Consider the following 25,713-nt stretch of genomic DNA (forward strand, 5'->3'; position numbering starts at 1 on the left):
CAGCAAATTATCTCTGGCACAGCCCCAGTTTCTCTCTCTCACACAGCCCCAGTTTCTCTCTCTCACACACACACAAGAATCAGATGGTGAATTTATGGGGGGTGGGGACACACAAACAAACCCCAAAACCAGAAAGAACTAATTATTTACCATCAAAACTCTTAACTTTCTTTACCAATTCCACATGAAGAAATACATGAATTCTATAGCATTACTAACAATGCTTGAAAACTTTAATGACAACCAGCAACAGAAATACAAAAACTCATTTTTCAAATATTTGAAGAACTCCAAACAAATAGCAAATAAACTGTATAATTTCTTTTTTACGAGAAGGTATAAGATGTTTGACACTGATTTCAACAGGCAGAGGAAAAAAGAAATCACAGAGACACAGAGTAAAATAATTCATAGTGGATGGTAACCAGATTTCATATTTAATTTTCATTCATATTCAGTTGTCATAAAATACTTCACATATTGGTCACATAAGACAATGAATTTAACAGGAAAGAAACGACTGAATTAGTCATTAAGAACGCCGTTTCACTTTCCAAAGATTACAAATAAAGAGCGACTACATGCTAGTTTTAGCCTAATTCCCTCACAAAAATATTTTTAAAGCTTGGATATTTCAAATGTAAACACCCTATCCACATTTCTACAAAATGTTCAAACAAATGGTACAAAAAGCCAGTTGGGTTTGACAAAGTCTAACTTAATTCTGTTCTGAAAGGCATGACTGAGGTTTCCTGGACGTAGTTTATCCTTCTCAAGTGCTGAAGCTTGGGCACCTCACTCCCGATGGACCAACACAAATAGACCCAGCAAGAAGAGCACAGCGTACTGCAGAATTATAGCAGAGGAAGAAGAAATCAGAACACATTCTACATTTTTAAGCCTAAAAACCAGAGATTGTTTGCAGCCAACATACTTTAAACTTGGGGTAATCATTCATGAGGATGGTGACAATTCCGATGTATGGCACAAACCTGGAAATGATTAAAAAGAAAATGCTGTTAAATGTTATTGACACATACTGTAACACAATGTAATCCACATAAACAAAACGTCTAAAACTTCCTTCAATGAATTTTAGAATGAGCAAGTATGAATGTTACACTGGATTTAAAATGCTGTTTTAAGCACTTACATTTACTTGTTGTAGCTATTAAGTGCATAAGCTTCAAAGTCAACAGAATAAACTTCTATATTCAAGCGAGTGGCCTGTTATTCAGTATCGAGACCAACCTAACATTAAAGCTTCCTTAGATGCATTTGTTTTTTAAACCTACATGGACTGTTTTCCTGCTTGTACTGTTCTGGACCACTCGCTATGTAGTATGTGTGTGTAAACTATTCATATTGTTCTTCTGGCTAGATTTAGATAAGGAAATGTGTTAATTAGCTGTCACACAACAGTTTCCTTTTGGATCTTGGCTTTAACCTGGTTCACAAACAACACCTAAAACTTTTCATTCGTTTCCATGTCCAGCAAGAAGTTTTTCAATATTCCAGGATAAGCAGAAAAAAATGTAGCTTCACAATGGGACTTCACCAACCAATAGTGGCTGTTATATTAGTTACATATATTTATAAATATACAGTCCAAGTGTGGAACACCCAATCATCGCAATATAACACAAAGTTGGTGAAAAGCAAACGATACTGATGTCATATGAAGCATAAACCCTTGTGAATTCATTTATCCTGCTTTGATCCAAATGAAAGTGACAACAGTTGCACTCGAGAGCCAATAACAAAGCAGGCCACAAAAACATTTAAAGGTTATGGCCACAGTACATTGCTTTCTCCTTATGGTGTTTTTATGCTCGCCGTGCACCCCCATCATGGGTAGTCACATGCCGATTTTGATCTCACATCACAATGCCTGTGGCACTTTTGCCAAACATGCACCTCGATTTTGTAACCTGGCACATTGTGCCACAGCCGCTGCAGCAGGATTTAGACAACAAGTCTATCACAGTGTTGATTTCCACTGCTACTTTAATTGATATTCCACTACAGAAGCTCAGAGATGCACAGATATACAGAGGGAGATGTTGATTTTGTTGATAAAATGCTGTGCAAGTGTTTCCTTCCAGTTTTGACTTCCTCTCTTCCTATATCAGCACTTATGTGGCGCTATTGTCTGAGGGGCAACACCTATCATTCAGGGTAATACTGCAACAGCTTCCCGTGCCTTAATGCCAGGCATAAATAAAAGCAACTGTGTGACAATATCGCAGCAGCAAGCAAAGCAACCACTGCGAAGAGTATATCTTAATACCTTATCCATCGAGGCTGATTTCTTTCTAGTTCTGATTTTTTGCTTGTGTCCTTCTCACTACTGGTAGCATAAGATGGTACACGCAGCACCTTTGGGCTGTACAGGTAAACCATCTCTTAGCACATCCATATACATACCATGCAGGAGCAAAAACCTTACAAGAAGGTTTACTGTGTCTTCAACTACAGTCGCAAGCATTATGTAACTTCAATCGAATTCTCTAAGAATATGGCTTCCCAGGCTATCGCTGAGCCTCCAGAACTGGTCATGCTAGATGATGTTGCAGAGAGTATAACATCACCACAACTCTGGACTCTTTCACATCTACACATGTTTATTTTGAACCTGCTCTCACCTGTGACAAGACTAGAGCATCAGTCGACATAGCGTTTTCAGTGGGAGAAATGTGAAATGAAAAGTCATTGTGCAATGTATTGTTTCTAAAGTTGGGGAACCTGCAGTCAACTGAGGCTGAAAAAGTCACTTGGATGAGTGACGAAAAGTTTCTCCCACTGAAAACGCTACGTCCAGATGAACAGAATCAACCTTTTGGGATACATTTTATTGGAGTTATCTGTATCAAATATGTTTTAGGACATCTGTCCTCCTATGCATTTTTTCCCAACCAAAATACTTACCCCCTAGCTCGTCCCACCACATCTTTTTTCTCCAGCCAGTGTTGACCCTGCTTGTACAGCCCTCTGTCATCAACTGCGTTGTTGTCCCCTTTGGTCAAGAACTTAATGTCTCCATTTTCCCTGTGAACAAAGTATCAGCATGATTTTCAGACCGCAGCGTCACTAAATACCCATTTCAATACTGTGTAAGGATGAGGATTCATGTGTGTAATATAACAGAGGCTTCCTAGAACATTAAATACAAAACTGGTGACAAATCAAAGGAAATCCAACAAAGTGCAGCAAGGTGTTAGATCACAACATGCTACATTAATAGCTTAACTTTCTGCTGCTCTTGAGTGCCCCATCCTTTTCACCACATCAGTCAAAATATAATAAAATTCCGGTTTAACAGATGGGAATGGGAATCCAACCTAACAAAACAACACTCATAAAATACACATTCATACTTTTCATGAATCTTTAGTACTCTGTGTACTATTGGGATCTCTCTGCCTTCTATCCTGAAGACAACAATCTCTCCAACTCTGATTGGATCCTCTACCCGGTTGGTCAGAAACAAGAGGTCTCCTCTGTGGAAAGCTGGCTCCATACTTCCACTGAAATACAAAAGATGCCCACATTAGTAAAGCTGGCAACATTTAATTTTTTTAAGTTTGGAATAAGCATTAATGCCTACTTTAAAAATGACAGTTTTATGCTGCATAGCTTATATAAGGTTAAAAATAAATCAAGACACTAGCTAAGAAATTTTTAATTGGGTTATAAAACAAGTTTACCTATGCCAATATGAATCTTACTTACACAGGGTCATAAAGTAATCTGAATCACAGTCATTACCAGCTTTGGCAAATAATGGCGTACATAAAGTGGTAAACATGCCCCTCGCTCAGTCTTGAAACCTGTTGCTGCTATCAGATGTAAGTAAACAGTTAAAATTCTAACTTTCAGCATCTTGATTTTCACTTAAATATACGCTTTACATGATTTGCAAATCATCACATCCTGTTTGAAATTAACAGTTTACACAGCTTCACAACAATGAAACAGTTCATTTAATTCATAAAGAATATGTTGTCAACCCCCAAAACTATACAAAACGCCATATAAGAAAGAGCTAATAAAAGTATACAGGAAAACTGAGCTTTGCATCCTAATAGGATAAGGCAGTGTTGAGTGTACAGTAAAGCATGGAGAGAGTGAGGGGGGAATGACACATGGTGCATCTGAACTCAGTCTGCTGCACATTCTTGGACAACCATGTGAGCTCAAACGCATTAAAATGTAAAGAAGAAATGTGCCTTTTGAAGGATGTGTACAACTCTCCTAATATGTACTTCAAAAATCATAACGTTACCCACTTCTAAGGTATAAAGCTTAATATCCTTGGAGAATATCATTGTTTTTTTATCTGCAAGAAAGTCCAATCACCACCATATGGAACATGGTTCTTTACTACACAGAGGAATTTCCTCCAGTTTACACAAACATAAATTATCAGCAGATATTAAAAAGGGACAAGATTTAAAGTAACAACAAAAACACCGAACTCACCTGAGAACAACAACAATAGGACTCTCACTGCCAGTGACAACCATGAGTCCCTTCCAGATCATCAGCGCAGAGGAAACAATCATACCAAAATTCAGCACCTGATAGTAGAGCTGCAAACAAAACGAGGGAAAAAAACGAGTTATTTCAAAATACAAGTCTGCATGCTAAACAAGTATAAACTAGCCCAACTTACTGAACACGGCAACATTGCTGTGCGTTTGTGAATTCAGTGGTGATTCATTTTTAGCACATTCGGCATTTGACTTTTGCTAGCGGTGCTATGACAGTAATGTTAAACCAGGAAACCAGCTAGCTACACCAAAGTCATCTATTTTTATTTTATTTTTTACACGTGGTTAAAATAGGCCCTTCGTAATGCATTAGAGAGGACGAGCTTTAAAATATAAATGCGCATGAAACAAAACACTTTTGATGGCGCAGAGAGGTTGCAACGGTAAAAACGGGGTCGGCGGCTAGTCATCATTAGCTATGAGCTCACTTGCCATACAAAGAGGTGGCCGTGAACTAACGGTCTGGTACCTACCTGCCGCTTATTCATGCGACGAACATCGTCGAGAAAGTCTAACGATAACATCTTTGCAAAACTAGGGTGTAGAAAAAGTCCTAAATCACATTAAAACGTTTACAGTGACGACCATATGGATGCACGGTCGGGCAGTAAAACTTGCATCCGAAACTTCCGGGTGCGCTCCACCGGAAGTCCCGCCCGCGCAACAGTGCTGTGTTGAGGTGTCAGTTCAGGATACGAGACGCGAGCAGAGGGGGGTTTCCAAAAAAGGACACCACACTGTCTGCAAGCGTGCAGCTGGCTGCTGTGTTTGCTGTTGGAGTTTACTGTAGAATTTAAGATATGTCCTGAAAATGAAAACAATGAACATGGACACTATATTGAAAAAAGGACAAAAAAGGACACATCCATTTTTCATTCTCTTTTTTAATTCAAAATGAAATATATACATAACAAATATATACATAGATATATATTATTTTAAATTAGTTAAAAAATAAAAGTCTAGGAAATATATAAATATATTTGCACACTTTGTCCAAATAGAAAATTCTAAAGTAAGGCTCACTTTTGGGGGGAATGGGTGTTGGTTAACTGTGTGGCAGAGCTTTGGTGCTTTTTCACAAACAGCTCACATTTTGACAGATTTCACCTTGCGTTAACCAAAGGAATTTTAAACATCTTCTGTGGGAGAAAAAAAAAAACAATAATCAGAACACATCACACTTTATAAACCATGTCTGTGAAGGTTCTCAGTCATCCAGTTCTCGTAGTCTAAGGAGCTTGGAAAGAAAAGCGCTTGGACTTCTTTAAGTTGCTTGAAGACGTTTCACCTCTCATCTGAGAAGCTTCTTCAGTTCATTTTTTAAACCACTTCCTTATGTTGCACACACACATCCACATACCCACATTTCTTAATTATTGAATTCAATATTGCTATGGGGTTGTATTTCTAGTGTTTGACACGGGCCCCTTAGGCCCAGCATCAGGTTGGATGAGTTTGGTGTGGGAGAATGTGACTGGCCCGCTCAGAGCCCCAACCTTAAACCCTGAAAGCTTTTGTGATAAACTAGAAGGGAAATTGCAAGTCAGGTGTTCTTGTCCAACATCAGTGTGTGACCTCACAAAAGCTCTCCTTAGATAGGAAGACATTCCCACAAACACACTTCAAAATCTTGCAGAAAGGCGTCCCAAGAGACTGGAAGCTGTTGTAGGTGCAAAAAAGGGTAAAAGTTTAGAAAGGGCTCTCAGAAAAGCTCCTTTAGTAGGTGTAATATGTAGGTGGCTCAATACTTTGGCTGATATAGTGTATGGCAGTACTGAATGTTAATAATCATTTTCAGTGTCCTGCCTTAGAAGATTTGTGCAGGTTAATTATTTCTTTGGAATAAGATTGATTTTCAATATTCACTGGCGTGTGTTCTCTGCTTCCTCTTTCACCAAATCCTGGCTTATTTCTAGACCCCAATTGCTCTGCTTACATTATCAGTTATGTACTAACTTTGGCTGATATTTGGTTTGTGGACAGGTAGTCCTCATTGAGTTTATAGGATCTTTTTTAGTAGCAATTTCCTGTTACTCATTTGATTTGAAAACCAGCACAATTGGCTCATCAGTGCAAAATCACTACAGAGTTGTGATGTCCTAACCTTCCAGATTGCATCAGAGTCCCTGAGTCATTACTTTCACATTACTGAGTGCAGCTTTAAATGTTCACAGTGCAAACAGCAGCCATCCTGTTTCCACTTGTGATCCAGATGAAGTAAAGCTTGTAAACTGTGATGTACTTATTGTGACTGGGATAGTGTCATTATCTAAACAGCCAACCATAAAATAATCACTTAAACTAATAATTTATTACATTAATTGCTGCCTTAAAGGTGGCTAAAGTTTATTCTGCAAATTAAATAGCAAATGTAATTGCATTGACTTTCCACTGCAACTTTAAATAATGCGTCTCCTAATTAAAAGTGCAATAATGTAACAAAAATGACCAGTAATTATTAACCATTTTCTTCTATCATAGACTACATCTAATTTCCTAGAGGAAGTGCGTTTGACTGAGCAAGTGATAACATAATTAGTGGACACACACGTGAAACCTACAAACATTGCTTGGTTGTTGACTTAGTCTGATAACATGATCAGTAGAATATATGTCACGTGTGTTTGAGCCACAATTAAAAAGCCATTTAATTGTGTTTTTGTTCCCAATTTGTTCCAAAGTCCATTTTAAATTCTGCTTTTTTCCAAATAGGGTTATGTATATTTGGATATGTGTTTGAGTAACACTATTGGATTTATGTGACACATTGTCATCTGATATGTATGCATATTATTGACAGGGCTGATCTCATGCAACTGTGGGGGCCTAAATCTACAATAAAAGGTAAGCTTTAAAAAAAAAAAAAAAGCAAATATAGTATGGTTTGTGCTTATTATGCACAACCTCCAAATGCAGGAAATGCAGCTGTCCAGTTCGCACACACCACAGAATTTAGTTATTCATTAATGTCTGTTTGGCTTCACAATTGGTAACCTCTACAGTAACTGCTTTTGTTTATTCCTTAAAGACCAATGCGACTTAAATTCTGTTTGAATTTATATTTTCGTAAAAGCACAAATTATCAAAACAGACTATTGGACTGAATTTGTTTGTCATGTCTTTACGCTCTGTTACAATAGTTAAATTGTAGTCTTGTAACTACTAAAGGTTAACATTATGATGCAGAGAATGCTGTTGTTCCTGTGTGTTGTTTATTGGTGTTAAAGCAGTCTTCCTCCTTTGAATAAAGGACAGCTTTAATAAGGTGATGGGTTGTTCTTTCCAAGTCATACTAAATATAGCAGGGGTGCTGATTGGTATTGTGAAAATTACATTTAGCTGATTTACTGAAGCCGTTCACCTGCATTCTACAATGAACACGAATATCCCTACAAAACTTTTACATGATATCCCAGGGATGTTGTAGACATACCCTTTGACTCCCTGTTGTCAAAACAGGTTGCTGTCTCCTCTATGTATCATCACTGCTTTCTTGTCTCCAACATACAGTATGTAGACAACATTGATTTTATTTAGATTTAGCCTTTAAGCTCTCCTGTGAGAGAAAATAACCCGAGATATGTATCAGAACTGTTTTGTTTCATAGTCAGAAAAAGCTTCCTGTGATATGGTAGAATAACTCACCACTGGCAGTCAACTTAGCGATGCCACTGAGACCACTGGCAGCCTGCGACTTTTGGAGAACTGGAGATAAAACTTTTTTCAAATGCCAGCTAGTCTGTGGCATTTAGGAATGTGTGATCCTTTTCATATAATCTACCTAAATGGTCACACCCATGATGAACCAGCAATGGTAATTGAGGTCAGTCAGCCACAACAATGTGAGTCAAATAGTCAGCTCTGTAAGAGAGCACGGTCTCTCTGTTTCTGCTTATATCCTGTTTTTCTATTTTAAACCTATTTTGAACCTTGCACAGCCTGTAAAGAGCATTTTTATTCTTTCACAGGTTTCTGCCAGTGTTCTCTGCTGAAAGTATCGAATGCAAATAAGCTCCTTTGTGATCATCATGTTTTATATATTGCCACATAATAAGCCAGAGTGTGAAAATCAACGCTGCAAATGTGTTTAATGTGCTAAGGATCTGGGTGCTGAGTGTGAGATCTTGACATTAACTCAACATTACGTCCTATTAAGTGAAATGGAACTTCCTTTGGCTTAAATGTGCCAGTAAAATTTCTACAGTTTGTGACTAATAATTCCCTCATTTACTGTGTCATGTCATGAGTATTAATGCTTAGTTCACGGCTAGTGATCGAGCTCCTTATTGCATTTTATCAGAGCTACTCAGTGCACCATGAAGAGCAGTGTCAGTGCAGCTTTTCTCTGTAATTTTCTCACCTCACCCATACTTTTTTTTATTAATGTCTTGTAAGAAACAGTTGGATCATATCATTAGTGCACATCATTTTCTGACGCTGAACAAAGGTACAGAGGTATAGAGCATTGTCAGAATGAAGATGATGTTAATTAAATTCTTAAGCAACATTAATTTTAAATACATTTTTTTCATTCGGTGGCAGTTTTGTGGTAGAAATATGATTATTTAAAATATTTAAAAAATGCTAACTCTCTCAAGTAGCATAAAAATGTACTCAGTAGTTTTAAGCCCAAACAAATGTGACATTAACACTAAGAAACACTTCTCATTTTGGCCCACTACAGCATAATATTCACCTAAAAATTAGTCAAGTTTAAAAGAGACATACTTTAGATGTCCAGTTAAAACAGACAGAGTTTAATGTCAGTGTGAAAGTGTTTTTTCTCTCTCTTAGTTTTTGTCAAGAGCACAGTGATTGAACTAACAGTAGGTGGCAGGAGTGTTGTGTCTTCCTCATCTTGTTACCACGCCTCAGTCACACTTCATCCATGGTAAATTAATAAAGTAATGAATGAAGCAGACCGTCTTCAGTGTCATGTGAACATGATAGCTATTTATTAATCTGTATAGCTCATGGGCCAGTCGGTTCGTTTTTTTTTTCTATTTGACATTAAATAAAGATTTGCTCTTATTGTTAAGATTGTTTGTTTTTCCCCAGCTTGCTGGAAAGTCTTTTATTGCTATTATCCATGCTTATGTATAGTTACCTGTTTTTATGAGGCTATCAAAGACCTTTTTTGTTCATTTCCATGATATAAAGATATATCAGCTGTAAATTACCTATGAATTAGTTACATACTGTAGTTGAATAAGCTTCAAGGAAGTATATTTTACTTGTGTCAAGTGAAAATATATTTCAAAGCTGCACTTAATTGCAAGCTATTATATTGTTTATTAAAATTGTAATGAAAGGTTTCTTTTACAGGCAAATTTGTAATGCAGTACATTCATGGTAGCGTGTAGGAAGTATGAAATGTACAACATAAAGCATCAGGTATTCACACCAATGTCTGTCATCTCTCCCCTCTGGTGACAACCTCTAACCCTCTTGTGCTACTAGACAACATAAGAGGTGACACTAAGTAACACTTTTTTGCATGAATTTAGCTTTCCAGCACTGTTCACACTTATGAGCGAGGCCACCACTTACATCAGCAATGACTCACAAAATCAAATATGATTAGTGTGATGAAGTTAGCCTTTCACGTAGTAAACACACACTGCTTGTGTGATCCTATCAAAGATATTACAGAATGTAATTGCATTTGCCCCTCAGCGGTAGTGTTATTAAACATGCAATGGCCAAATTTGAACACTATCCTGTTTCACAGGAGCCACAGCATTTGATTAGAACACAAAATCATAGACATTACAACACATTTAATGTCAGCACACACTCTTTTCACATTAATGCACATTTTTGCCACCAAGTGTTGTTTATGTTGGATTTTGTACCATCAGTTAGATGATTTACTCATTCCAAGATGTGCTGTATACTGATGCTCCACTAATGTGACTTGAAAGACAAGACAAATATATTATTGTATACATTTTCTGCTGTAGGTAGGAAAAATAAAGCTAAAGCATTTAGAATTTTAAAAACTGTCTTAAGCTGTTCTCATGCTGTAATTAGAAACTTCATGCTTTGATGAGATTTCAAAGAGTCTGCATTAATAACAAGGGTCACTGAGATACAATCTTACTAATCTTTCTAAGTAAAATACATATATGATAATGAGTGAAAGCTGATGTCTGAGACAGAGTGGGATGGCTTTTATTAGTCAGCCCACTCCATAATAGGCACATTTGTAAGAGAGACACTCCAAATTTAAAAGGTACATTTTGGACTAAGACAGAGTCTCAGAACATACAAGATCATATCTTTTATTGTGCAGCCAGTTGCATTCAAATGTGCAATTTCTAAAAATGCAGTGCAAATTACAGTAGCAAGTAAACATGTCAGGTTATAATATAAAAGCACAGCACCGTTAGCCACTGTACAACAGTGTCACGTGAACAGCTGCATTTGGCTTGATATTCCTGAAAGAGAAAACTGGCTGGTTACTCTCAGCCTTTAAAACCTGCATTGCGTGATTGGCTTAATGCATATCCTGTTTCAAATATCTTTTATTAGAAGCAAGTATCACAGTTGTTACAAATTAATAGAACTTATGCCCCCTTTTTCTCTAAACAAAACAAGACAAAACAGACAAAAAAAAAAAAAAAAAAAAAAAAAAACACCCACTAGGAGCCCCGGTCCCCCGACTGCCAAAAATTTATATTTTCCCAAGATACGCAAGTAAAGGGTGCCAAATTAGTTCAAAGTCTTTCACATTTCCAATTCATGGTATATCTTATTTTTTCAAGGTGAAGAGTATTTGTAAGCTCTGCAAGCCACATCTTTAACACAGGAACCTCTTTGCCTTTCCAAAGCTGCAGGATCAGTTTCTTTGCGATGATCAATGCATATGAAATAAACCTTTTTTGAGAATGTTGTAAAAGGTAAGTGTGACCTCCCTGTGTTAGATCAGGTCGATCGGCTTAATGCATATCCTGCTTCCATTTTTCTTCTTGACTTCATTTATGTGACCACAAAAGAGTAAAGTTGAGAATTACACATAGACAACATAGAACACAATTCCACTTCAGTCCAAAGTGTCTGACATTCATATAGGATGAATACACTGACCTGTGAGAGGCATCCACAATCAGTAACCTATGGTATTTGATGAATAGAACAAAAGCTTAATGCATTTCTTTACAGAACAGCTTTAGCCCTAGGATTTGCTACACTAGATAAATGCCTAAGTCCACATTAAATAGCAAGGAATGATGGCTGTTAATAGTAAAAAGTTATATCATTAATAAACATCTTTTCCTGTCTCTGTAAGATTTATACTTTCTAATAAGGTACCAGCAGGCTTCTATCATTCCACAAGCTCTTCCTGGGCTTGCTGTGAATATATCCAACATCTCACGTCTCATTAAGAGATATTTATTCTATGCCATTTTCATTGTTTTGGGAGCATCAGCAGCTTTCTGTTTTGTTGCCATCTTGCTTCCTTCTTGCTCAGTCTTCCTCGACAGTCTAGGGCTACCAGCAGCTTTCCTCCCAGTCTGTGGGCTGGAGGAGCCTGCAGCCATCTTGCGCTGAAGCAAGGGACTCCTGGAGCTCTTTGGCTTTGCTGGTGTCAGCAAAGAGTCCATAACTTTTAGTGACCGCAGGCCAAGTAGACCACAAAAGTAGTTACACTTGTGCTGAGAGACAAACTGTTCAAAAACTTTGGGATTCGCTTCGATAGATAAACCTTGATGCCTGTAGCAATGCAAAACAGAGAGCAAAGCTAGATGTAACAGACATGATTCCTATAAATGTAAATTACCTGTAAAATGAGGTGTTCGCAGTATAATTTGCAGAAACGAACAATTCAAATAATACTGACCCTGTTGATTTGACTGAAATTCCAACACCGGTGATCTTAGTGTCAACACCTGCAAAATGACACCCCAAAATTACTTGTTCATGTAACATAGTCATATTGAAAGATGTACAATTTAAATACCCTCTGCAGTTTTAGAAATGTGAAAGACAACATGCACATTTTCCAAACCTCACAACCTAAAATATATCAAAATAAAATAAATGTCCGTATTGGGCCTGAAAGTATCTGGAATACTGTTGCTACTCTTTCAATTTAAATGTTAAAACTGAAATATCCTTTCATTATTGCAAGCACAATTTTAGCCTATGAGGTCATGTATGTAAGCAATATTTTCTTCAACCAGTTTGAGCTTCATTTGCTCACTGGACCTTTATTATACTGGAGAATTTAACACAAACTTGTTAAATGTGAATCTTGTGATGTGGGGTAAGGTGGGACATAAGTAGACAAGGTGGCCTCTGGTAATTTTCTGTGCCAAACCACAAGACATATTCCAAATTATAGCAAGTACAGGAAAAACACAAACGTATTACTTATTAAATATTACTCTGGCTTCATGTGTGACCATACCTTCAAGTCGAGTGAACAGCAGATTTCCATTGGTCCACTGAAAGATCCAATGCTGCAGGGTACAGCACTTCTGCTCCACCTCAGAGCCAGTCCTCATGTCTATTCTGCCAGTATAGTCCAGGTCAGAGAATTTCTGATACACTCCTGTGAGATCTGTCTCCACTGTGGCGTATGGTACAGCGTTCGCTGGTCGGTACATCAAATAGACTGGAATCACCCTGTTTAACAAAGATTGTCAGGGTGTAGGAGATGCTTAATGGTCCCTGTTGTATAGATAGATATACAAAATTATTATAACTTTTTCAAGAAAAAATAAAGTGTACTCACTCAAGAGAGGGACCAAAGTTTTCTATAACTCTTGTCTCTGCAGCAAAGATTTTACAGTATTCCCGAGCCAAGTTCTGAATTTTACATTCCTGTATGTAGAACATTGGAGAATAGCCAATAAACATCAGCTCCACCTACACCATTTATTCAGTCTTTACTGGATTAGTGCCATAGTAATCCTATTAAGGTGGCAGAATTGACACCTGATCCACTTTAATACGGGAATTGCTGTTTATCGAATGACATATTTATGAAGGCATGAATAAATTATGACATTAGCCCGTTCTTATATACCTGCTTCATGATGTCCAGGTTTGTATCTATAAGACAGCTGTCCTCTTTGCCTCCATAAGCGATGGGGTTGCATACTTTAATGATACATGTGTTACCAGACTCAAACACAGGCTCCAGACCGTAGATGACTTTTGCCCTCCAGACTTTATGAGAACAGCCATCTCCAATATGAGATTCCTTCATCATTATGCGACCAAAGAATTTGTTGCCCCAGACACCAGAATCAGCCACTCCCTTGCTGAATATTAGGGGTGTCATTTCGATTTCCTCCCCAACTGCATTCACAAGTTTTTAATGGTGATAGTTAGAAAAGAAAAGCACAGGAAAAAAAATGTTATCTTAAGATGTGAAATGTCATCTTACCCCCAAGGTCCTCGCGTATGGACAGTCCAGTCAAGACTGCAAAATAATAAGAGAGAATACAGAAAAGTAATCATGTTGCAGACAGGAAATGAAAGGAAAAAATTAAGTATCTAGTATTCCAAAGTTATTTTAAAACAGTACATACTATCTGCACTGAGCAGAATGTCTGTGGAGTCTGTCCCATAGTCATTTGTGATTGAGCATCCGTAAACACCGGCATCTTTGGAAGACGCCTGAACAATGGCAAGATTGACCTGGGCTTCATCCCCTGCTCTTGAAGACATACAATTAAGAAATAATATAAAAATGTTTAAGAAGACCTAAACTTACAGTACATATTGAAAGAATGTAACATATTTCCAAAAAGATCACTCTGAGAACTTACTTTCTTTTAACCTGAGTAATCGCCACCTCATTTTTGTACCATTTAATAGTCGAGTCACTGAGAACGTTGAAAAACTGGCACCACAGTTTCAAGTGTCCAGAGGCATCTGCAAAAGTTTCAGCCCTAATCTTACGGATAACTTGAGGAGCTGGAGAGAAATAAAATTAAACAAACAGACACATTTTTCCATAAGTGCCCAGTTTTATAAGTTTTCCTATACAAATTAAATAGCAAAGGTCTGTTATACAGTGGGGCAAAAAAGTATTTAGTCAGCCACCGATTGTGCAAGTCCCCCCACTTAAAATGATGACAGAGGTCAGTAATTTGCACCAGAGGTACACTTCAACTGTGAGAGACAGAATGTGAAAAAAAATCCATGAATTCACATGGTAGGATTTGTAAAGAATTTATTTGTAAATTAGGGTGGAAAATAAGTATTTGGTCACCTCAAACAAGGAAAATCTCTGGCTCTCACAGACCTGTAACGTCTTCTGGAAGAAGCTTTTCTGTCCCCCACTCGTTACCTGTATGAATGGCACCTGTTTGAACTCATCATCTGTATAAAAGACACCTGTCCACAGCCTCAAACAGTCAGACTCCAAACTCCGCCATGGCCAAGACCAAAGAGCTTTCGAAGGACACCAGGAAAAGTATTGTAGACCTGCACCAGACTGGGAAGAGTGAATCTACAATAGGCAAGCAGCTTGGTGTGAAAAAATCAACTGTGGGAGCAATCATCAGAAAATGGAAGACATACAAGACCACTGATAATCTCCCTCGATCTGGGGCTCCACGCAAGATCTCATCCCGTGGGGTCAAAATGATCATGAGAACGGTGAGCAAAGATCCCAGAACCACACGGGGGGACCTGGTGAATGACCTGCAGAGAGCTGGGACCAAAGTAACAAAGGTCACCATCAGTAACACACTACAACGGCAGGGAATCAAATCCCGCAGTGCCAGACGTGTTCCGCTGCTGAAGCCAGTGCATGTCCAGGCCCGTCTGAAGTTTGCCAGAGAGCACATGGATGATACAGCAGAGGATTGGGAGAATGTCATGTGGTCAGATGAAACCAAAGTAGAACTTTTTGGTATAAACTCAACTCGTCGTGTTTGGAGGAAGACGAATACTGAGTTGCATCCCAAGAACACCATACCTACTGTGAAGCATGGGGGTGGAAACATCATGCTATGGGGCTGTTTTTCTGCCAAGGGGACAGGACGACTGATCCGTGTTAAGGACAGAATGAATGGGGCCATGTATCGTGAGATTTTGAGCCAAAACCTCCTTCCATCAGTGAGAACTTTGAAGATGAAACGAGGCTGGGTCTTCCAACATGACAATGATCCAAAACACACCGCCCGGGCAACAAAGGAGTGGCTCCGTAAGAAGCATTTGAAAGTCCTGGAGTGGCCTAGCCAGTCTCCAGACCTCAACCCCATAGAAAATCTGTGGCGGGAGTTGAAAGTCCGTGTTGCTCGGCGACAGCCCCAAAACATCACTGCTCTCGAGAAGATCTGCATGGAGGAATGGGCCAAAATACCAGCTACTGTGTGTGCAAACCTGGTAAAGACCTATAGTAAACGTTTGACCTCTGTTATTGCCAACAAAGGTTATGTTACAAAGTATTGAGTTGTATTTTTGTTATTGACCAAATACTTATTTTCCACCCTGATTTACGAATAAATTCTTTACAAATCCTACCATGTGGATTCATGGATTTTTTTTTCACATTCTGTCTCTCACAGTTGAAGTGTACCTCTGGTGCAAATTACTGACCTCTGTCATCATTTTAGGTGGGGGAACTTGCACAATTGGTGGCTGACTAAATACTTTTTTGCCCCACTGTAGGTACTATAAGAACCAGCCTGTATACAGAAAATGAATTCATGAAAAGGAGAAACTTCTGGTTTTGTTAGATTCTAATGAGGAGGTTGTGAATCACGTCTCTCTGATGACCTGCAGCATGGATTGCTGCCTTTCACGGTGTCTTGTCTGATATGGCCAGAAAAGATGCAATAGTGGCTTTTCAAAAGTAGTAAAATACAAAAGTACTAAAACATTTCCTTTGTCTCACATGAGTGAATTCTGATAAAGCATGAGACCTTCAGGCCTTTTTTTTCTTTTTACCTTTGAATGGGTTACGCTTGTCCTTCTCTTCAGGTTTCCTTTCAGTTTGAATCTCCTCAGCAGGCATCTTCTTTCTGCTCAAGATGGGTGAACGCCTTTCTAGTAGAGAGGTTTGTTCACCTGTGGGCTGAAGTGCAGATGACCGTCGCAACACGCTTGGAGATACAGAGAGGGCCACAGCAGTTGTGGAAAGCTTGCTGCTCTGCGTAGATGCTTCCCTTTTCAGAGTCTGGTTATCAGTTGCTGATGTGACCTCTGTGGTATCGTCAGGTTTGGCCTTGGGTGTTAGGATTTTGCGGCGAGCCCCAGAGGCCAGCTCTTGTGGAGTAGCAGAAGGGATGGGAGAAACACAGGTTCTTTTCTTCAATGATGGGCTAGGTTCTGCAGTTTGATTGGCTGTGGAGTCTGACGGTAAACCTTCCTTAACCTCCTTGAGAATAAGTGGAAGATTATTCCCTTGAGTGTTAGACCCAGTTTCAGAGGGAAACCTTTCATTACTTTGCAAAGAACTTGTATTTGTGTACTGCTCTTCCATTTTGCACTGATCAGAAACTGTTGTCAAATCCCTTTCATTTGTGCTGCTGAGCTTAATTTCTGGAGTTAACTTTTGCGTGAATTGCACGTCTTTGCCTTGAACATGTTCATCTTTGGTACGCTCCGAATTTACTATATTTGCCTCTTGAATACTTTGCTTCTTATTTGTCACTGTAAGTGGAGACTCAGGTTCCTGACTGGCAGTTCCACATAGATTTGAAAGTGTACTGATCAGTTTGACTTCAGAAGTTAAAGAGGGAAAATTTAGTTTGGGTGTTGTTTGTTGAGAAACAACAACAGAACAATTTTCTGGCTGAACTAGAATTGAAGGTTGGATTTCCTTGCCAATATCCATGGCACCTCCATTATACTTTTCAACACTTCCGTGAAGTCCTGCCATGACTTTATTTGTTCCACTGTCTATAGCAGAGATGGGTGGCATCAAAAGAGCCTGAAGAGGCTGTGATGTTGCACTTTGAGTCTTAGATTGCTCGTAGTCTGTTTTATGAAGTTGATGATAAACCTCCATAAGTGTTGCCTTTATGGTTGTGGGGGGTGACTCGTCAACGCTTTTCTTATTTTCTCTTTTAGGCATGAACTTTTTCACCTCCAGCTTTCTGTTATCTTGTACTAATTCCTGGCGTGCCCTTGCTGTTACACTCTGATTTTGTAGTAAGTTAGAATGGGGTGGTATGTCAGATACTGGATTAGCCAATGCTGATTCAAGAGCTTTTATTTGTGATCTTAAAAGTTCAGCAATAGAAATTATTTTTGTTTCAGGTTTTGAAATTTCTTGAAAACCTTTGATGTGTTCTACTGAGGTTGTGTTCTCTGCGCTTTTTGTTAAGCGCGAGGGAGAGGTGTCATTTATATCTTCCATCAAATGTTTTAAGTCTAAACTAGATTTCTTCACCACTTTTGATATGTGCTCTTTCTGCCCAGTTTCATTGCAAGGTGCATCCACAATGATTCCTCCAGTGTATTTGTTCCTTGCATCTTTGCTCTCTTCTGTTTTAGTTTGTTCAGTCACATTTACAGCAGCAGTTTCAGTTTCCATCTTAACTATCTTCTCATTTGGATTGTCACTCTCTACCAACAACTTAGTGAGCTCTGCCTTCTCATCATGTTGTATTTCTGTCCCTTCAACAGCTTTTATAGTTGTGTTAACTTGACTCTCCAGGATACTGAGCGAAATATTACACCCTAAAGCGTTCTCGCCACTGACAGGGCTTTTGAGGGGTGACTTCTGCACTTTTGTGGAAAGAACTTCATTTGATGCCTTGGAATGATCCCATGCGTCCTGTGTCATTGTGTCAATGGCTGTTTTAAAACCACTATGCAAAAGAGGGGTCTGGATCTCATCTGCCACGGTCGGCCTTTCTATTGCAGTCTTTTGTTGTCGCGAGCTGACCATACACTGGTCTGGTGGTAGCTCAAGGCTGACAGGTGCATCATTCCTGTTCATCTTTGTGGGATCTTGTGTAACCTTGGGACATAATACAAGCACAGATTTTCCAAGCTGTAAATACATATTCCCTTATCCCTGGCTATGCTGGTCATGGATAAACACATGCAATTTTTATCAATAGCAACTGTGTAACCAGCAACAAACAGGGAAAGGAATGAGAAGACCTTAGGACAAAGAGAAATTTATGAACTGGAGAAAAGTTTAAGTGTGTTAATCTGCTCCATTGCCAACGCCAAACAAGAGTTGAGTTTTAGTCGATTCTTGAATTGATAAATAGGTTAAGAAATATTGCTCATCATTCAGTAGACAACTTGCCAATATACTGGAAAACCTCAAAGAAGTGTGATTTCAATTAAGCATAATTAATAAAGGAAAACATAAATATGGTATAAAAGCACGTTTGTGGAGAGGCAGTTATTAAAGTCTGCTAGTGAACTGAACCATGGATGACATAAGCCTTAATATGACCCCAATATAGTCTAGGATATTAAGCAATACTGTGCCTCAAAAAGCAGCCTTTAGTCTACACAATCAAGAGAATTACTCTATATTTCTGCTTCTTTCTCTTATCCTCTTTGCAAGTCTGGTATGGGAAGGCCTGTTTAAAATGAAGGTTGCTATCCTGCACGCAAGACTGGCCTCAAAGGAATGCAAATTATTTTAAGTGCCGCTCCAGCCATTCAGTGTTTTGTCTCAGTCATAGGTGCCGTCAGTATTCAGCTATGCAGTAGAGGTTGATGTGATTGCGTAAGCAGTATAAAGACTGACAATCAGTGATAACTTTGTTTCCCAGCCAGTCATTTATTTATTTTTTAATGCAGTGAATTAAAATGACAAATTTTGTTCCTATCACAATTACTTTCATTCAATTGCAAGGAATGATAAAACTTTTAAAGGATGACACTTTTTTGTTTTCTAGAAAAGGATCTAAAGAATGGGATGTGATAACTGATCCAACTCTGCATCATTTTAAGCTGCAGCTGGCAGTGAAATATTGACAGGAAACAGCTAACCAAAATCCATTTGCCAGGATAGTCGGCTTACCGAATAACATATTACATCTCAGCTATTTGATCTGTGCAAAAACATTTTACAAATCTTGCTTTACCCATTCACAGTCTTTCTGCTAAGTTAGACTAACTGAGAGAAGCTTTAATTTACAGACATGAGAGTTGTGTCGATCCCTCAATAAACCAAAGTGTAGGCTTCTTCAAAGTCATTACTTTAACTTTCTGGTAGTCTGCTTATTTCTTGTAATAATGTTTCAAAGAATAATAAAATTGTTTATATTTAAAAATGTAGAAAATCTCACTTTCAGACCTTTAAACTTAAAACAAAATCAGACCCACTACATCAGTATATCTACTGCAACTGTCAACATGTGCGTCATTTAATTCTTGTGACCCAGTGGGGGATACTTGTAAAAGCTGTAAATAGATTTTGGATGCCTGTGTTAGTGATGGGACTGATTTTGGCAGCACAAAGCACTCATGAGCTCATGTGAAAAGGTTCCCTCACCTCACTTGGCGTGGGTAGTTGAGACGCAGGCCCCTTTTTTTGGCTGTGGCTTGTTTCCTTCTCAGACAGCTGGTGTCCAGCCGGTTTACATGGATGCTGAAATAAAGCAGTCCTGCTGTCACAAGGTGTATCCACTGACTCACTGTGTTCGTGGACTAGAGATCCATCAACTGAAGGCTTTGTCTTTACATCACCATCCATGATTGTTGCGTGAATGTCCTCTTTTAATTTGGTTAGGAGTGTTGATCTAACACTTGACAGTGGCTGTGTTGAGGAAATGTAAGGTATTTGCTGTTGTCTTTTCAAACTTTCTTCTGTACCATTACATCCAATTTTCGGCTCGTGTTTTGCAGCATTTTCACCTTCGGTTTTTGACCCAGGATGGCGTGAAGAAGCAAAAGCAACAGGGGACAGTGGCACAGTGAGTTGCTCTTTCTTTGAAGCCACTGTTACCTCTGTACATATCTTTTCACCCTGTGACGGCCTTTGAGGAAACACTGCCACCTCTGATGCAGATTTCTGATCTTCTTTTATCATGTTTGTCACTTCTGAATGTGTAATTGATGAACTAGAAATAATCTCTACTTCCATAATCTCATCTGAATTCCTCTGGATCTGGACTGACTCTTTACAGGTCAGAGCTGCAGAGACCGAGGGCTCATCTTTCAGCCTTCTCTCCTCAGACACTCTCTCTGCTAGACCATCTGCTTTTCCAGCTTTTGCACTGTTGGAAATTTTAATCTTTTTCTTGATAAAGGGAGCTTTCGTTTGGTGTGTCGTAAAAATCTTCTGGGGAGCGTCATATAAACATTTCTCAGCCTTACTGCCAGTATTATTAACAGGCTCTCCTTTAGATAAACTAGACATTGTGCCATTAGGGATTGGGACTGGCTTTTCTTTAACCTCCTCCCCAGGGGCCCCTTGTAACCTGGGCTTTGTCTCTAGAACAACAGCTTGATGGTTCTCCTCGTTACCATCATCCTCCATTGAGCTTGGTGTGCTAAGAAAAGCCTCCATTGTCGAGCGGCGTTTCCTCTGTGTACGATCGGGACTCATGGTTCGTGGTGGCTCCTGGTTTTCTTTGCCTTCTGCTTCCCTGCGTCTGCTCTCAGCCTTCTGTTTGACCTTGGCAAAGTAACGCTGGTGGATTTTGAACTCATTCATCTCACCCACCTCCAGAACACCAGAGCAAGAAACAATACCTTTACTGTTGATGGCTGAGGCCTGGTATATAGCTGCATCCTCCACAGTGCACCTGGAAATTAATCAATATCACATCAAGCAGCAGTTGTTGGAAAGGAAAAACATTTTAGATGGCAAAGCTATTATTTGAATTTTCTTTATATCTCCTTTGTGGATTTCATCAAACAGCATTTTCAAGTATACATACTTGTAAATATGCAGGGAATGATTTTGTCCATTGTGGAATATTTCATATTTAGGAAGTCCACAGTATCTATCCAACTGCATGTCGTCTTTATACCACGTAACCTGAGGGGCCGGGTATCCTAGAAAACAAAACAAACAAACAAAACTGCAATCATTTGTAAATAGATACTGGAATACCATAGGTCAACAATATAATTTAAACTGAGACATTTTAATATTTCATAACATGTATTAGCTTATTTTGATTTTGATGGCAGAAATATGTCTCAGAAAGTTGGGACAGGGTCATGTTTACTACTGTGTAGCATCTTGTTTCACAATACGCAAAATGTTTTCAATTAATGAAAAGTCTGGACTGCAGGCAGACCAATTCAGCACCTGGAGTCTTCTACTACAAGGCCATGCTGTGTTAGATACAGTGTGCAGTTTAGTACTGTCTTGCTGAGATAAACTGAAAAAGATACAGTCTGAAGGCTGTATATACCTTTCAGCATGCTGACTTCCCAGATGTGCAAGCTGCCAATTGTTGATTTTTGGAAGTGTTTCTGAGATCATACACCTGGATCATGCAAAGCTGCTTCATGGCCTAAAGATCACAGGAATCCAATATTGATGTTCAGCCTAGCCCCTTGTGTAAAGATATTTTTCAGATTCTCAGAATCCTTTGATAATATTATGTATTGCAGATAATGACATTTTTACAGAACTAACAATTTTATGTTGATGAGAATCAGTCTGAAATTGTGCTACAATTTGTGGATACTGTTTTTTGCAGATTGGTGAAGCTCTGCCCAATCTTTGCTGCCAACAAACTGCCTCTCTACTGTTCAACTTTTTATACCCAGTCATGTTTTTGACCACTTGCGAGTTAACCTAATTAGTTTCTTCTCTTTTGTTGCCCCTGTTCCAACTTTTCAAAGATGTTTCTCTGCCATCAAAATCAAAACGAGTCATTCAACCACCCATCCATTTTTTTTTTTTGCTTTTCCGTGTCAGGGTCACGGTGGGGCTGGAGCCCATCCTAGCCACCAGAGGGAGAGAGGTGGGGTATACTCTGGACAGGTCGCCAGCCTCACACAGGGATAGCAGAAAAACTAATACACATCAAGATTTTTCATTAAACTGTAAAATGTCACAATTTAAACAATTAATGTGTTTTCTATTTTTAATGTGAATAAAACATGGGTTTATGCAATTTGGAAATCATTGCATTTTCTTTTTAACTTAAATTTGACAGTTTCCCAACTTTGTCGGTGTTCAAAAGGTTTATCTTTGTATTATTCTTGTCTTTGACCTTCTTTAAAAAAAAAAATGCAGCATAAGCACAAAAACGTACAGTGCATTGTTTTTTTTTAGATTATTATTTTTGTTTCTTTGTGCTATATTTCAGTTCAGTTGCTCAGTGTATGGAGTAGGCAATGCTTACCTCTAACCACACAGGAAAACTTCACGTTTGAATTTTCGGACACAGCTTTTGACTTCAGGGTAGCTTCAAAGGACGGCTGTGTTTCTTCAGTTAAATGAGCAATCACACTGCAGAGTGTGCTCCTTACAAGAAAATGGAGTTGGTCAGTCATGGTACTTATTTGGATTCATATGTCTTTTATCATTTAAAAAACCTTGTTTATTGGAGTTTTTTATCTGTATATATTGGGCTTGATTGTTTGTTAGTTTTTTCATATCATTTAAAAGAAAGTCCCAAGTCAAAATATATGTAAAATGATGAATGTAAGAACTGAAATCAAAGGCCAAAACAGTTGTGAGTTTTGGAGGCAAATACAATTAACTTGTTTTTTTTTTTTTTTTTTTTTTTTTTTTAATAAAATGTTTCTTTGATCTTTCACTACAGTATTCAGTATAAAAAGCTTTACATTTAGCCCATATTTACATTCATTGCATGAAAAATTTGATCGTCCAAAGCTATGAATGAAATATGAATATATGAATGAAATGATAAAGGCTTGAGTATTAGATCAGTGTACAGTCAGGTGAGATCATTACGCTTCACTGAATATTACTCATGATTAATAAACAAGGCACTAAATGTTATACAGTTGGTACTATTATTGTTTTGAAGCAAACACTAAACAAGATATTGTGAATATATATACATTTAGCAAAACAATACAGATGGAGAACAGAAAATTAGATTCAGTAATGATTCAGTAACTAAAATCAGGAACACAAATCACTGGTAATTCTTGATTTTAGCTTTGGTAATACACTAGATATGATAAGTAAAGGACATAATCAGTGGTCTCTGCAAAGTTCAGCTGAGGCTGACAGAGTGAAAGTTCCCCTAAAGCAACGATGCAAGATAACTGGCAGATAATGTTACTCGGTTTGTCCTGCGTCAGTAGTTTAAAGAAGAACAGCAGTTTAATCAAATATTACACAAGATTAATTAAAAAGGGGACCTGAAGAGCAACACCTACTTGTGCTATAAACAAATCTTCCCATGCAGACGCTGTCGTGTATCCTTGATGTGAAAAGGGGCCAATGGTGCATAGCTGAGATTGTGCTCTTAATAAGCAGTTTATTTAAACTCTGCCGTCCATGGCAACAACAAACAAAAAAACACCATGCAACACATGCTCATCCCAGGTTAGGTAAAACCCTGAATTATAGATATATTATAGAATAAATACATGCTGGGATCATACATACTGCATGTTCCCAGCAGAGATGGTTCAAGTGGAAGGACAGCACCCTGAGTTAGTCTGGATTCTGTACCTGTTTTCTGGCCTCACATTAGAGAGGTAGCTGCAGCCACCAAGGCGGCCACTTCCATTGACATCTTCCCCATTGGAAGACCGCCCATTCCCATTAGACGAGCGTCTTGTTGTCCTCCATGAAGTCATTTTCCACCAGATATTGTTTTGTTGCCAAGAGAAGAGTTTAAACTTTAAAACAATAAAGTTGTAAAACATTAAAAACAAATGTTGTATATTAAAAACACAATTATTCAGCACAAGAGATGCTAGGTTAAGATATACTTTACATCTTCTGCATGTGCTTATCCAGTAGCTACATAAACAACATTCAGCAGTCTATTTTACACAGTTAACTCACCATACACAAGTTTCATTCCTTCCTTTGACAGACACCCCACAGCAATGGCTTAAGGCACTGCAATTTCCAATCAAACATGAGCATGCGTAGGTTCCTGGACTATTTATAGTTGGCCTGCAAATAGGCACAAGAGCACATCACACTTTCCAAAACTCATCTTTATAGCTGTTTTATAAAGAGGGGGGAAAAAAACTCTAATGGATTCACAAAATATATATCTTAAGTAGAGAAATAAATGTAAAAAAAATCAAGAAGATGCTTTAAAAACAAAAACAAAACAAAACATTTTCCATGTCCAGATCTGTTAGTTCACCAGATACCAGGAAAAGAATTTAAAGAAACATGGTTAAGTCTTTTTTTCTCATTCTGTTATTAGTGAATTACAGTTTCGCAAAGACAAAAAAGATTTTCTCTTTGGGTATCCTCTGTCCAACTTTTTAGCTGTGTTTACAGGCTGTGGTAAAGAATCATTTGAGCCTGTCAGTCAAAAGGATGACGCCTTTAGTTTTGAGTGCATTAACATGAGCAGCACATTCTTACGGTCACGTAGTTTCCTATTTAAAAAGTGTGGCGTTAGGAAACTCTCGAGTATAAGTAGAACATAGCAAAAACAGCTTGAAGTCATCATGCAACAGCATTTAGCCCAGTATTTCCCAGAATCACCTCTTGTAAAACCATTTATATATATATGTTTATTCAAGACAGTGAAGTTTGCTAAGTTCTCAGACATGTATTGTTCAGTGGCTGACAATTGCATTGTGTCCCCAGAGGAAAAGCAGTAGGAATAGAACAGCCTTATATAGGCAGATCCCACTGACTCCCAAAGAGATATGGGCTCTAATCTTCATACAAGGATGCACAGACACATCTACACACACTTTGCTGCACACACACAAACAGAGAGAGAGAGAGGGAGAAAGAGAGAGAGAGAGAGAGCGAGCATTTATGAACAAGTTCATTTAATTTTTATTTATTTAGTCAGACTAATGTGGTTTTATTCTCCAGGGATTCAAGACTGATTCAAATACTTGGCTCAGTCTGAAAACAAAATGCTGGGACAATCTCAATATTAAGCAGAAATGAAATTAACTTGCAAGGCTGATAACTGGATGCATAAGTGACATTAACAAATGTTTTATTTGTCACCTATATAGACTTCTTCCATGATAAACACACTCCAAACCCCCAAACTTGTCTTTGAACTGACTGGCACTGATACTACTACAATGAGTTACAGCTTCCCGAGTGTGTTCGTCCAAGTTC

At 38.4% G+C, this 25,713-nt stretch overlaps 2 protein-coding genes across 3 annotated transcripts; both read right to left on the minus strand.

Annotated features, from left to right (window-relative positions):
- Positions 1–399: 399 nt before the first annotated feature.
- Positions 400–5,241, minus strand: sec11a (SEC11 homolog A, signal peptidase complex subunit). Its single transcript, XM_026172210.1, has 6 exons — positions 5,027–5,241; positions 4,483–4,592; positions 3,378–3,527; positions 2,929–3,048; positions 935–992; positions 400–846 (listed from the first exon to the last, which is right to left on the minus strand). Exons 1-6 carry the CDS (start codon positions 5,075–5,077, stop codon positions 796–798), a joined length of 540 nt encoding a protein of 179 aa, XP_026027995.1. The 5' UTR covers positions 5,078–5,241; the 3' UTR covers positions 400–795.
- A 6,044-nt stretch (positions 5,242–11,285) lies between these two features.
- On the minus strand, positions 11,286–24,534 carry LOC113024869 (alpha-protein kinase 3-like). 2 transcript variants are annotated; one of them, XM_026172214.1, is made up of 14 exons: positions 24,451–24,534; positions 24,112–24,281; positions 22,805–22,926; positions 21,380–21,497; positions 19,990–21,244; positions 16,470–18,489; positions 14,339–14,486; positions 14,099–14,226; positions 13,954–13,989; positions 13,591–13,865; positions 13,297–13,385; positions 12,970–13,187; positions 12,400–12,448; positions 11,286–12,272 (listed from the first exon to the last, which is right to left on the minus strand). In XM_026172214.1, the coding sequence occupies exons 1-14, from the start codon at positions 24,451–24,453 to the stop codon at positions 11,957–11,959; spliced, it is 4,947 nt and encodes a 1,648-aa protein (XP_026027999.1). In that variant the 5' UTR covers positions 24,454–24,534; the 3' UTR covers positions 11,286–11,956. The 2 variants fall into 2 exon arrangements, with proteins under 2 accessions (XP_026027999.1, XP_026028000.1); XM_026172215.1 differs by lacking the exon at positions 24,451–24,534 and having other exon boundaries at positions 24,046–24,179.
- Between the last annotated feature and the right edge of the window lie 1,179 nt (positions 24,535–25,713).

This window comes from Astatotilapia calliptera, chromosome 1, assembly GCF_900246225.1.
Source record: "Astatotilapia calliptera chromosome 1, fAstCal1.2, whole genome shotgun sequence".
NCBI classification, from domain to species: Eukaryota; Metazoa; Chordata; class Actinopteri; order Cichliformes; family Cichlidae; genus Astatotilapia; species Astatotilapia calliptera.

Bases quoted from the DNA above. Each gene is read 5' to 3' on its own strand.
- LOC113024869 (XM_026172214.1), bottom strand. The intron at 22,927-24,111 runs GTACAGAATCCA...TTTTCTTGTAAG, and splicing joins AATGTGAGGCCAGAAAACAG to GAGCACACTCTGCAGTGTGA. The intron at 13,188-13,296 runs GTGAGTACACTT...TTTGTTAAACAG, and splicing joins AACTTTGGTCCCTCTCTTGA to GGTGATTCCAGTCTATTTGA.
- sec11a (XM_026172210.1), bottom strand. From the start codon at position 5,077: ATGTTATCGTTAGACTTTCTCGACGATGTTCGTCGCATGAATAAGCGG. The intron at 4,593-5,026 runs GTAGGTACCAGA...TTTTGTTTGCAG, and splicing joins GTCGCATGAATAAGCGGCAG to CTCTACTATCAGGTGCTGAA. The intron at 847-934 runs GTATGTTGGCTG...ATAATTCTGCAG, and splicing joins ATGATTACCCCAAGTTTAAA to TACGCTGTGCTCTTCTTGCT.